The 10,676-nt window shown below is 62.6% G+C and overlaps 1 gene segment (V, D, J or C); it reads left to right on the forward strand.

The window, feature by feature from the left end:
* Window positions 1-8,560: 8,560 nt before the first annotated feature.
* On the forward strand, window positions 8,561-9,849 carry LOC118910770 (Ig alpha-1 chain C region-like). The segment is given in 3 exon segments: window positions 8,561-8,672; window positions 8,896-9,252; window positions 9,455-9,849. Coding segments are annotated over 3 exon segments (864 nt in total).
* Window positions 9,850-10,676: the final 827 nt, after the last annotated feature.

Below are 10,676 nucleotides of genomic sequence, written 5' to 3' on the forward strand. Positions count from 1 at the left end.
TCACCCGCCCCAACTGTCCACCCACTGAGCACACCCACGTGGGCCAGTCCTTGGCCCCATCCTGCCAGCCCAGATGTCCTGGGGAGCTGAGGGAGGCTCACCAGCAAGCGTGTTGTCTGGAGCTGACCTGATGAGCCTGGAGACGGGAGCTGCAGCAGCGGTGAGATGACCAGCTGGCCGAGCACAGCATTGGGCGCGAGGCTGGGGCCCCTCCTCGGGACACCGAGGCGGTCTCCCTGGTCGGAGCGGCCTGCCCGCGAGGGTCTTCGTGAAGTACACTGGAAATGAGGGGAGAATCCGTGAACACACATGACAAAGGGCAAGATTCCCTCATGTACAAAGAGGGCTCAGGGACCAACAACAAGCAAGAAAAGTGAGCCGTGGGCCCTCCGCGGAAAGGGACACCGAATGGTTGGTAATATGAGAAAAGGTTTCCATGATTAGAAAAGCTACAATAAGGACACTAGGGCCGTGTGCCCAGCAGTCCCACTGATCTGTCTCTTGCTTCAACAATGTCTGGACGAACAGACCCAGGGATGCCCTCTTTACCAGTCTCTGACCACCCGCCAACCTCTCCCAGTCACCACCTTCGGAACCATCTTAGTCAGTCTCCGTCACGAGAACCAGCCAAGCCATGTTTGGAGTTAGCCCCTTATTGCCTGTCAGCCATGAGCTCCCAGGTTCAGCAGGACTATCCTTCTGAAGTGGAGGCGCCACCAACCACCTGGTCAGCCTGTCCATGCATCCCCTGCATGGCCCTCTCTCTGGGCTTCTTTTCCGCCAGAGGCCAGGGGGCCCTGGAGGGTGTGGGCCCCCCTTCCACATGCCGGCCAGAAGCATGCCGCTGGGGGGCGTCTCTCGGAGATGCAGAACCCGTGCGGCAGCTGCGCCCTCTTCCAGAACAGTGCAGGAGCTGTCCCAGAATGAGCGGGCTGAAAGCCTGGATGCCACAGCGGCCGCCACGGTCCTGGGGGAGAACCTGCCCAGGCCCTTCCGGACCTGCATGCTCTGGGCTGTGCACACCCAGACACCCATCCCCGTGGTTTCCCAGAGAGCCACTTCCCAGGCGAGGAGATGGAACCCAGCAAGAAGACGACTCCCTCATGAGCAGGCCCCCAGGGCTGGACCGGCCAGGTGTCACCCTCCAGCACAAGTAGGAGCCAGTGGGGCCCTGCAGGCCTCCCCCTGGGCTTGGGGCTTCTGCTCTCCCTGCAGCCACTCAGCGGCTTGTGCTTGCTAACCACCCTCAAGTCCTTTCCCAAGCCATGGACCAAATGGAACAATGAAGCTTTTTGCAGCAAGAAAAATAAAATAAAATAAGGACACCGGGGATGCAGTGGCCCTCGCGGGCTTGTCTGAGGGTGTGCACATGTGAAGACCATTTCCCAGGGCCCATTGTGCCCAACACACATGCCCAGACCCTCTTGGTCAGAGATCCCTCCAGAGAGGGCCTCCCTCTATGCCGAGAGATGGTGTCACACAGACTCCAACACAGACCGCAGAGGGGACCATGGCATCAGCCTCCCGTCGGGGCAGGAAGCCAAGACTTGGTGATGCTGGGCTCGTCTGGAGACCCTGAGGCTCTGGCCTAAACAGAGCACCCAAGGAGCGGGGGCTTTCCAGGACAAGGCCAAGGCTGCAGCCCCTGCCTGCTCTGCATTCACACACAGACACACAGCTCACACTTGCACAGATGCACACCCAGGCTCCATCGTCACCTCTCCTGGATGAGGAGCCCCCCAAAGGCAGAACTGAGTGACTTCTTTCTCTGAGTTCACCGCAGACCATGAGGCCTCTCACCCTGGGGACCCCAGATTGACAAAGGTTGGTGCACACACAGAGGCCAAGTGCATCTTCCCCAAGCCTGGGAGGAAGGCGTGATGGTCACCCCATCTAGAGGGGCCAGCGGAGGCCCAGCACTGTGGGGGAACGGGCCCAAGAGCAGTGCCATGGGGATGGAATGGAAGATAGGGGTCACACCAGGGTCCAGAACCCCCCAGGGGAATGCCAGCAACCCCACCTTCACACGCCCTCCCAGCAGCAAGAGGCCACCTTCTTGGGGTCCCCTCTGTCCCTCCTTCTCTCATTAACCCACCAGACTGGGCTAAATGGTGATCCCTAAAAGCTGTGTCCATGCTCTAAGCCCTGGAACCTGGAAATGAGGCCTTATTTGGAAAAATTACCTCTGCATATGGGATTAGGTTAAGGATCTGAGATGAGATTGTCCAGGTGGCTGAAATTCCAATGATATGTGTCCTCACAAGAGACAGGAGAGGCAGAAACAGAGTAGAAGCTACATGAAGACAGGGCGGAGAGGGACTGTCCTGGAGCCCCAGCCACAAGAGGGAGGAACTCAGCGACAAGCCAGGGAGGCCTGGGTCCCCAGGAGATGGAAGGCTGGGAAGGCCACGCCCCAGAGTCTGCAAGGGGTGCGTGGCCCTGCCACACCTGCATCTCAGCTCTGGCCCCCGGAGCCACGAGAACGAACTTCTGATTTTTAAGCCCCCCAGCTGTGCTCCACCGTCATGGCACCCTGAGGACACTCCTGAACTTGTGCCCACTTCATCTCTGGCCTTCTCCCCAAGTTTCAGGTTCTTCCAACCAATGCTGCGGCCATCAGGTAGAGCAGGATCCTGAGCCTGCACCCCGGCTCCAAAAGGACCCCTCCTCTTCAAGCATGTCTGCACAGGAGTGCCTGGCTGAGGGGACAGACAGGCTGCGACAGAGGGCAGGCACCCCACTGCCCCGCCACCCACTCTGTTCCCTCCATGCCAGGGCTGCTCAGGCCCCAAGGCCCCGTCCCATGTCCCACATCTCGTTCCTCCTGCAACCTCAGGTGAGGGCTGCTGAAGGGGACTCCAGGGCTTCTGAGTACGCAGGGGATGCAGGGCCCATGGACGGAGCCACGGCGGCAGTCACCCACTAGGCAGAGGGTGCTGGTGCTCACAAGGGTGTGTGGGCATGGCAGGTGGCCCTGGGAGAGAATGCCCCTCGGGTGTGATGCTGTAGGGACCCCAGGGCTCATAATAAAACCGAGATTCCTTAAGCCAAGCCATGGCATATGTGCCCGCTGGAGGGTCCCACCAGGGCACGCCCTCCATCCATCCCTTCCTCCCCCACCCCCAGCCTCACCTTCCATTCCTCGCCAGGAAGAGCCAGCCCGCCCCAGGGCCCAGAATCCCTGGGTGTCCCCAGCAAGCCTGCAGCTTCTCTCCTGATAGAGTCCCTCCTGGGAAGAACCGTTAGTTCCCGTGGTCGCTCCAGAACTTCTGTGTGTGAAGTGACAAGTGAGCTACTGGATGTGGTCCCCCCAGCTGCCCCTTGTGTGAGGGGCCCCAGAGAGGGTTGGGCCAAGCGCCCAGGAGCAGGTAAAGTGGATGCAGCTCAGGCCGCCGCAGGCAGGTCGGGGATTGGCCAGATGCAGGTAGAGGCGAGACCTCAGCTGCCTGGATCCCCAAGGCCCAGGGCATCCAGACAGGGCAGCCCCCAAGCCCTCCACCTGGCTTCAGTCCAGGCCCAGCTGCTTGTGGGGCTGGCCACAAAAGGGCAGCCATTGGTCATGGCCAGACTGGAGTGGCTCCTCACCCTCATGCCCTGACCTGCGGCACAGACACCTCCCGAGGCCGGCCCGAGGGGCTTGGTCTGGGTGAGCCTTGCCCCTTGGTGCCCAGCCTCTGTGGCCCCACTCTGTCCCCACCTCCGGTGCCACCTCTGCCTCAGTGTCCCAGAGCCCCCAACCATGTCTCCCTCGGCCCCTGCATCCCTGCAAGTCTGCTCCCCCACCAGCCCTGTGGGTGGCCACGTGCAGCCACGACCCCACCTGGGCGACCGCCCTTGCACCCACATGGTCTCAGGCCAGGGCCAGACTCCCGAGGGTCATACAGAGCAGGCCACACACACCTGGCCCCACCACAGCCAGACCACAGACCAGACATGACGTGCAGGCAAGCGGCCGCCTCTGGCGGGACAGGAAGTGGGTGACTGACCCTATCTATGGGCCAGACACAGCCATGCAGCCCCCCGAGCCTGCCCTCAAAGCCTCAGCCAGCCCTACCACGAGCAAAGGCCCAGAGCAGGACGGGGCTGCTGAGACCTCACAACCATCAGGCCAGGCCTGAACGAGACCCAGGCTTCCTTTCCTCTCCAGCCCCTCTGGGGTGACAGGCAGATGGACAATGGACATGCGCTGCAGGGCCAGCGGGCTGCGGGGAACCAGGCCTCTCAACCATGGTGGACCCTCCAGCAGCCTTGAGCAGGTGGGTCCCAGATGTTATTCAGGCCTCAGGTCCTCAGTGAGGCCTTACTAAGCTCTTCCAGGAGGATGGAAACAGGCACCAAGACAGAGGACAGGGAGGAAGACAGACTGCCATGGAGACCCCAGACCTTCCGCAGGACACTTTACCAGGGCAGGGGCAAGCTGGCTATTCAGCCTGGCTGAGCTGAACTGGGCTGAGCTGGGCTGAAATGGGCTGAACTGGGCTGAGCTGAGCTGAGCTGGGCTGAGCTGGGCTGAGCTGGGATGAGCTGGGATGAACTGGGCTGAGCTGGGATGAACTGAACTGGGCTGAGCTGGGCTGAACTGGGCTGAACTGAGCTGAGCTGGGCTGAACTGGGCTGAACTGGGTTGAGCTAACTGGGCTGAACTGGGCTGAGCTGAGCTGAGCTGGGCTGAACTGGGCTGAGCTAACTGGGCTGAACTGGGCTGAGCTGAGCTGAACTGGGCTGAGCTGGGCTGGGCTGAGCTGAACTGGGCTGAACTGGGCTGAACTGGGTTGAGCTGGGCTGAGCTGAGCTGAACTGGGCTGAACTGGGCTGAACTGAACTGGGCTGAGCTGGGCTGAGCTGGGCTGGGCTGAGCTGAGCTGGGCTGGGCTGAGCTGGGCTGGGCTGAGCTGGGCTGAACTGAACTGGGCTGAGCTGGGCTGAGTTGGGCTGAGCTGAGCTGGGCTGGGCTGGGCTGGGCTGAGCTGAGCTGGGCTGGGCTGAGCTGGGCTGGGCTGAGCTGGGCTGAACTGAACTGGGCTGAGCTGGGCTGAGTTGGGCTGGGCTGAGCTGAACTGGGCTGAGCTGGGCTGGGCTGGGCTGAACTGAACTGGGCTGAGCTGGGCTGAACTGGGTTGAGCTGGGTTGAGCTGGGCTGAGCTGAGCTGAGCTGGGCTGAGCTGGGCTGAACTGGGTTCAGCTGGGTTGAGCTGGGCTGAGCTGGGCTGAGCTGGGATGAGCTGGGATGAACTGGGCTGAGCTGGGATGAACTGAACTGGGCTGAGCTGGGCTGAACTGGGCTGAACTGAGCTGAGCTGGGCTGAACTGGGCTGAACTGGGTTGAGCTAACTGGGCTGAACTGGGCTGAGCTGGGCTGAGCTGGGCTGGGCTGAGCTGAGCTGGGCTGGGCTGAGCTGGGCTGGGCTGAGCTGGGCTGAACTGAACTGGGCTGAGCTGGGCTGAGTTGGGCTGAGCTGAGCTGGGCTGGGCTGGGCTGGGCTGAGCTGAGCTGGGCTGGGCTGAGCTGGGCTGGGCTGAGCTGGGCTGAACTGAACTGGGCTGAGCTGGGCTGAGTTGGGCTGGGCTGAGCTGAACTGGGCTGAGCTGGGCTGGGCTGGGCTGAACTGAACTGGGCTGAGCTGGGCTGAACTGGGTTGAGCTGGGTTGAGCTGGGCTGAGCTGAGCTGAGCTGGGCTGAGCTGGGCTGAACTGGGTTGAGCTGGGTTGAGCTGGGCTGAGCTGGGCTGAGCTGGGATGAGCTGGGATGAACTGGGCTGAGCTGGGATGAACTGAACTGGGCTGAGCTGGGCTGAACTGGGCTGAACTGAGCTGAGCTGGGCTGAACTGGGCTGAACTGGGTTGAGCTAACTGGGCTGAACTGGGCTGAGCTGAGCTGAGCTGGGCTGAACTGGGCTGAGCTAACTGGGCTGAACTGGGCTGAGCTGAGCTGAACTGGGCTGAGCTGGGCTGGGCTGAGCTGAACTGGGCTGAACTGGGCTGAACTGGGTTGAGCTGGGCTGAGCTGAGCTGAACTGGGCTGAACTGGGCTGAACTGAACTGGGCTGAGCTGGGCTGAGCTGGGCTGGGCTGAGCTGAGCTGGGCTGGGCTGAGCTGGGCTGGGCTGAGCTGGGCTGAACTGAACTGGGCTGAGCTGGGCTGAGTTGGGCTGAGCTGAGCTGGGCTGGGCTGGGCTGGGCTGAGCTGAGCTGGGCTGGGCTGAGCTGGGCTGGGCTGAGCTGGGCTGAACTGAACTGGGCTGAGCTGGGCTGAGTTGGGCTGGGCTGAGCTGGGCTGAGCTGGGCTGAGCTGGGCTGAACTGAACTGGGCTGAGCTGGGCTGAGTTGGGCTGAGCTGAGCTGGGCTGAGCTGGGCTGAGCTGGGCTGAACTGGGTTGAGCTGGGCTGAACTGGGCTGAGCTGAACTGGGCTGAACTGGGCTGAGCTGAGCTGAACTGGGCTGAACTGGGCTGAACTGGGTTGAGCTGGGCTGAGCTGGGCTGAGCTGGGCTGGGCTGAACTGGGTTGAGCTGGGTTGAGCTGGGCTGAGCTGGGCTGGGCTGAACTGAGCTGGGCTGAACTGGGCTGAACTGGGTTGAGCTGGGTTGAGCTGGGCTGAGCAAGCTGAACTGGGCTGAGCTGGGCTGAGCTGGGCTGAGCAAGCTGAACTGGGCTGAGCTGGGCTGAGCTGGGCTGAACTGGGCTGAACTGGGTTGAGCTCGGTTGAGCTGGGTTGAGCTGGGTTGAGCTGAGCTGAGCTGGGCTGGGCTGAACTGAGCTGGGCTGAACTGGGCTGAACTGGGTTGAGCTGGGTTGAGCTGGGCTGAGCTGAGCTGAGCTGGGCTGAACTGGGTTGAACTGGGTTGAGCTGAGTTGGGCTGAGCTGGGTTGAGCTGGGCTGAGCTGAGCTGGGCTGAACTGGGTTGAACTGGGTTGAGCTGAGCTGGGCTGAACTGGGTTGAACTGGGTTCAGCTGGGTTCAGCTGGGCTGAGCTGGGCTGAGCTGGGTTGAGCTGGGCTGAGCTGAGCTGGGCTGAGCTGAGCTGAGCTGGGCTGGGCTGAACTGGGTTGAGCTGAGTTGGGCTGAGCTGGGTTGAGCTGGGCTGAGCTGAGCTGGGCTGAACTGGGTTGAACTGGGTTGAGCTGAGCTGGGCTGAACTGGGTTGAACTGGGTTCAGCTGGGTTCAGCTGGGCTGAGCTGGGCTGAGCTGGGCTGAGCTGGGCTGGGCTGGGCTGGGCTGAGTTGGGCTGAACTGGGCTGAGCTGAGCTGAACTGGGTTCAGCTGGGTTCAGCTGGGTTGAGCTGGGCTGAGCTGGGCTGAGCTGGGCTGAACTGGGCTGAACTGGGCTGAGCTGAGCTGAACTGGGTTCAGCTGGGTTCAGCTGGGTTGAGCTGGGCTGAACTGGGCTGAGCTGAGCTGAACTGGGTTCAGCTGGGTTCAGCTGGGTTGAGCTGGGCTGAGCTGGGCTGAGCTGGGCTGAGCTGAGCTGAACTGGGTTCAGCTGGGTTCAGCTGGGCTGAGCTGGGCTGAGCTGGGCTGAACTGGGCTGAGCTGAGCTGAACTGGGTTCAGCTGGGTTCAGCTGGGCTGAGCTGGGCTGAGCTGGGCTGAGCTGAGCTGGGCTGAGCTGGGCTGAACTGGGTTGAGCTGGGTTGAGCTGGGCTGAGCTGAGCTGAGCTGGGCTGAGCTGGGCTGAACTGGGTTCAGCTGGGTTGAGCTGGGCTGAACTGGGCTGAGCTGAGCTGGGCTGAGCTGGGCTGGGCTGAGCTGGGCTGAGCTGGGCTGAGCTGGGCTGAGCTGAGCTGGGCTGAGCTGGGCTTGGCTGCGGTGAACTGGGATGAGCCAGGCTGGTTAGGGGTGAGGTGAATGGGAATTGCAGATTGCGTTGGGTCATCCCTGGAATCCTGGCTGCCAGGCTGCCCTCCCCCCCAGTGGGACCTCCTGCAGGACCCCACCCAGGCTCTTAGCAAGCAGGGGGCGCTCCGCCTCACCTTGCCTTCCTCTGGGCCCACTCAGTCCCAGAAGCCCCAGGGGAGCATGGCTGTGCCCACCGCACAAATGGGGAGCTGCGGCTCCAGGGGTGCCTGCAGATTCAACTTGTCAGTGGGAGAGCTGTGTGTGGCCACCTGGAGTCCAGCCTGGGACTGGCCTGCACCAGAGGCCCTGTGCAGGGAGCACATCTGGCTTCCTATGTCAGAACTCTGAGGACTGTGCTCAGAAGCACTGCAGCTGGACTCACATGACCGGCCCTGCCCCCAGCTCCACAGCATAAGAGCTGTGTGACCTTGGGGCTGTCACTACTATCTCTGAGCCAGTTTCCTCCTCCATCCTTGTGGAGCTATCAGGGGTCCAGGCAGCATGTCTCACAGTGTGTCCTATGTTGCAGAGCCCGTGACCAGCCCCAATGTCTTCCCACTGAGCCTCGGAAGCACCGACCCAGCCGGGCACGTGGTCATCGCCTGCCTGGTCCAGGGCTTCTTTCCGCCGGAGCCCGTGAATGTGACCTGGAGCTATAGTGGGCAGGGTGCATCAGTCAGGAACTTCCCCCCAGCGCTGGCCGCCACCGGGAGCCGGTACACCATGAGCAGCCAGCTGACCCTGCCAGCCGACCAGTGCCCGGAGGGCAAGTCTCTGAAATGCCACGTGAGCCACTACTCCAGTGCCAGCAAGGCTGTGGACGTGCCTTGCATAGGTCAGAGGGCAGGCCATGGAGGGGTGGGGGCCATCACACTGCTGCCCTGACCCAGCACCTGGAGCTCAGTCCCCTGCTGGCCCTCCACTCAGACAAGAGTGGGCTGTGGGGTTGAGCCCCCAGTGGGTGTCCAGGAGAGGGGCCCAGGCTGGACCTAAAGAAAGGGGGTGGCAAGCGGGCACAGAGGTGTGCTGACCTGCTCTGGCCTCGCTCTCTGCTCTAGGACATAAATGCCCTGACACTGACTGTAACTGCTCTTGTGAGTGTCCATCGTGTGGCCAGCCCCACCTGTCACTGCACCAGCCAGCCCTCGAGGACCTGCTCCTGGGCTCCAATGCCAGCCTCACATGCACACTGAGTGGCCTGAAGGACCCCAAGGGTGCCACCTTCACCTGGAAGCCCACAGGTGGGAAGGATGCTGTCCAGGGGACGCCCCAGCGTGACCCCTGTGGCTGCTACAGTGTGTCGAGTGTCCTGCCGGGCTGCGCTGAGCCATGGAAGAATGGGGAGAGCTTCTCCTGCACAGCCACGCACCCTGAGTCCAAGAGCCCGCAAACTACCACCATCACCAAAGCCTCAGGTGGGCCCAGACCCTCCCAGGACGCACCGAGAGGCGCTTGACGTTTTCCAAGGCACATTCCTAAGCCTGCCTCCTCCCTGTCACCCCTGGGCTTGGGTGCTCCCATCCACATTTGACAGAGAGGAGCTGAGGCCTAAGGCACCCAGAGAGCAGAGGGGCTCCCTCCTGCCTGCCAAGCCCTGACCTACCCTCTGCCCTCCAGGGAACACCTTCCGGCCCCAGGTCCACCTGCTACCGCCGCCGTCGGAGGAGCTGGCCCTCAACGAGCTGGTGACACTGACGTGCCTGGCACGGGGCTTCAGCCCAGAGAACGTGCTGGTGAGGTGGCTGCATGGGACCCAGGAGCTGCCCGGGAACAAGTATCTGACCTGGAGGCCCATGCCGGAGCCTGGCCAGGGCGTCGCCACCTTTGCCGTGACCAGCGTGCTGCGCGTGGCAGCCGAGGACTGGAAGCAGGGAGATAAGTTCTCCTGCATGGTGGGCCACGAAGCCCTGCCCATGGCCCTCACCCAGAAGACCATCGACCGCCTGGCGGGTAAACCCACCCACGTGAACGTGTCCGTGGTCATGTCGGAGGTGGAAGGCATCTGCTACTAAGCCCCAAATAAACTGCATGCAGCCAAAGCAGTCCCACGCCTCCATCCTGTGGCACACGGGGGAGGGCGCAGGCCCAGGGGAGTCACCGTCACCCTTGCCCTCTCAGGCCATTTCCTGCGCAACCCGGCACCTTCATGCCCATGGACCCGTGTGAGCATGCATGTGTGTGCATGGTGCACAGCAGTTCGGGCCAAGCTGGGAATGAGGACTGAGGTGACAGGGGCGAGGTGGGAGTGGCCTGGTGGGTCCTGAGAGAAGCGAGCATCATGAGGTCCCCAGCGGCAGGTGACATGGCCATTTGTACCTTGGAACGTGCCTCTAGGGGCAGCCGTGAGGGACCAGAGAGAGAGCACAGGCTGCCAGCCAGGGGCAGCCACCCCGGGTTAGGAAGAGCACGAGGGAGGAGGGCGGGGCTCCAGAGAACCACCTCCTTGGGAGGGACTCGCAGAAGGGCAGGACAGCCCCAGGGACCTGCACCACACCTCTGTGTGCCACACACATGCTCGTGCGTCCTACATGCTCACGCTCACATGCACACACGCATCCAAGCCCTGCAGGTTCGGGGAGCTCACAGCCCAGCTCCAGGGAGGCAAGGAGAGTCCCCGCCCAAGCCCCCAGCAGGTTTCCTCAGTCCCAGGTCCTGCTGCCCCAGGCTCTCCCTGTGTGCCCCACTGGGCACAGCTCAGGGTCCAGTTCCACAGACCCCTCCAGGCAGCCCCTGACCCCGGCCTGGCCCCACCACTCAAGTCTCCCATCCCCTCCCAACCCCAAGTATGCCCCAAACTACAGGCGGGGCGGCTGAGGGGTCAGGGCACCTGTGCAGCTTC

The sequence above is a fragment of the Manis pentadactyla genome, chromosome 11 (genome assembly GCF_030020395.1).
Source record: "Manis pentadactyla isolate mManPen7 chromosome 11, mManPen7.hap1, whole genome shotgun sequence".
Lineage (NCBI taxonomy): Eukaryota > Metazoa > Chordata > Mammalia > Pholidota > Manidae > Manis > Manis pentadactyla.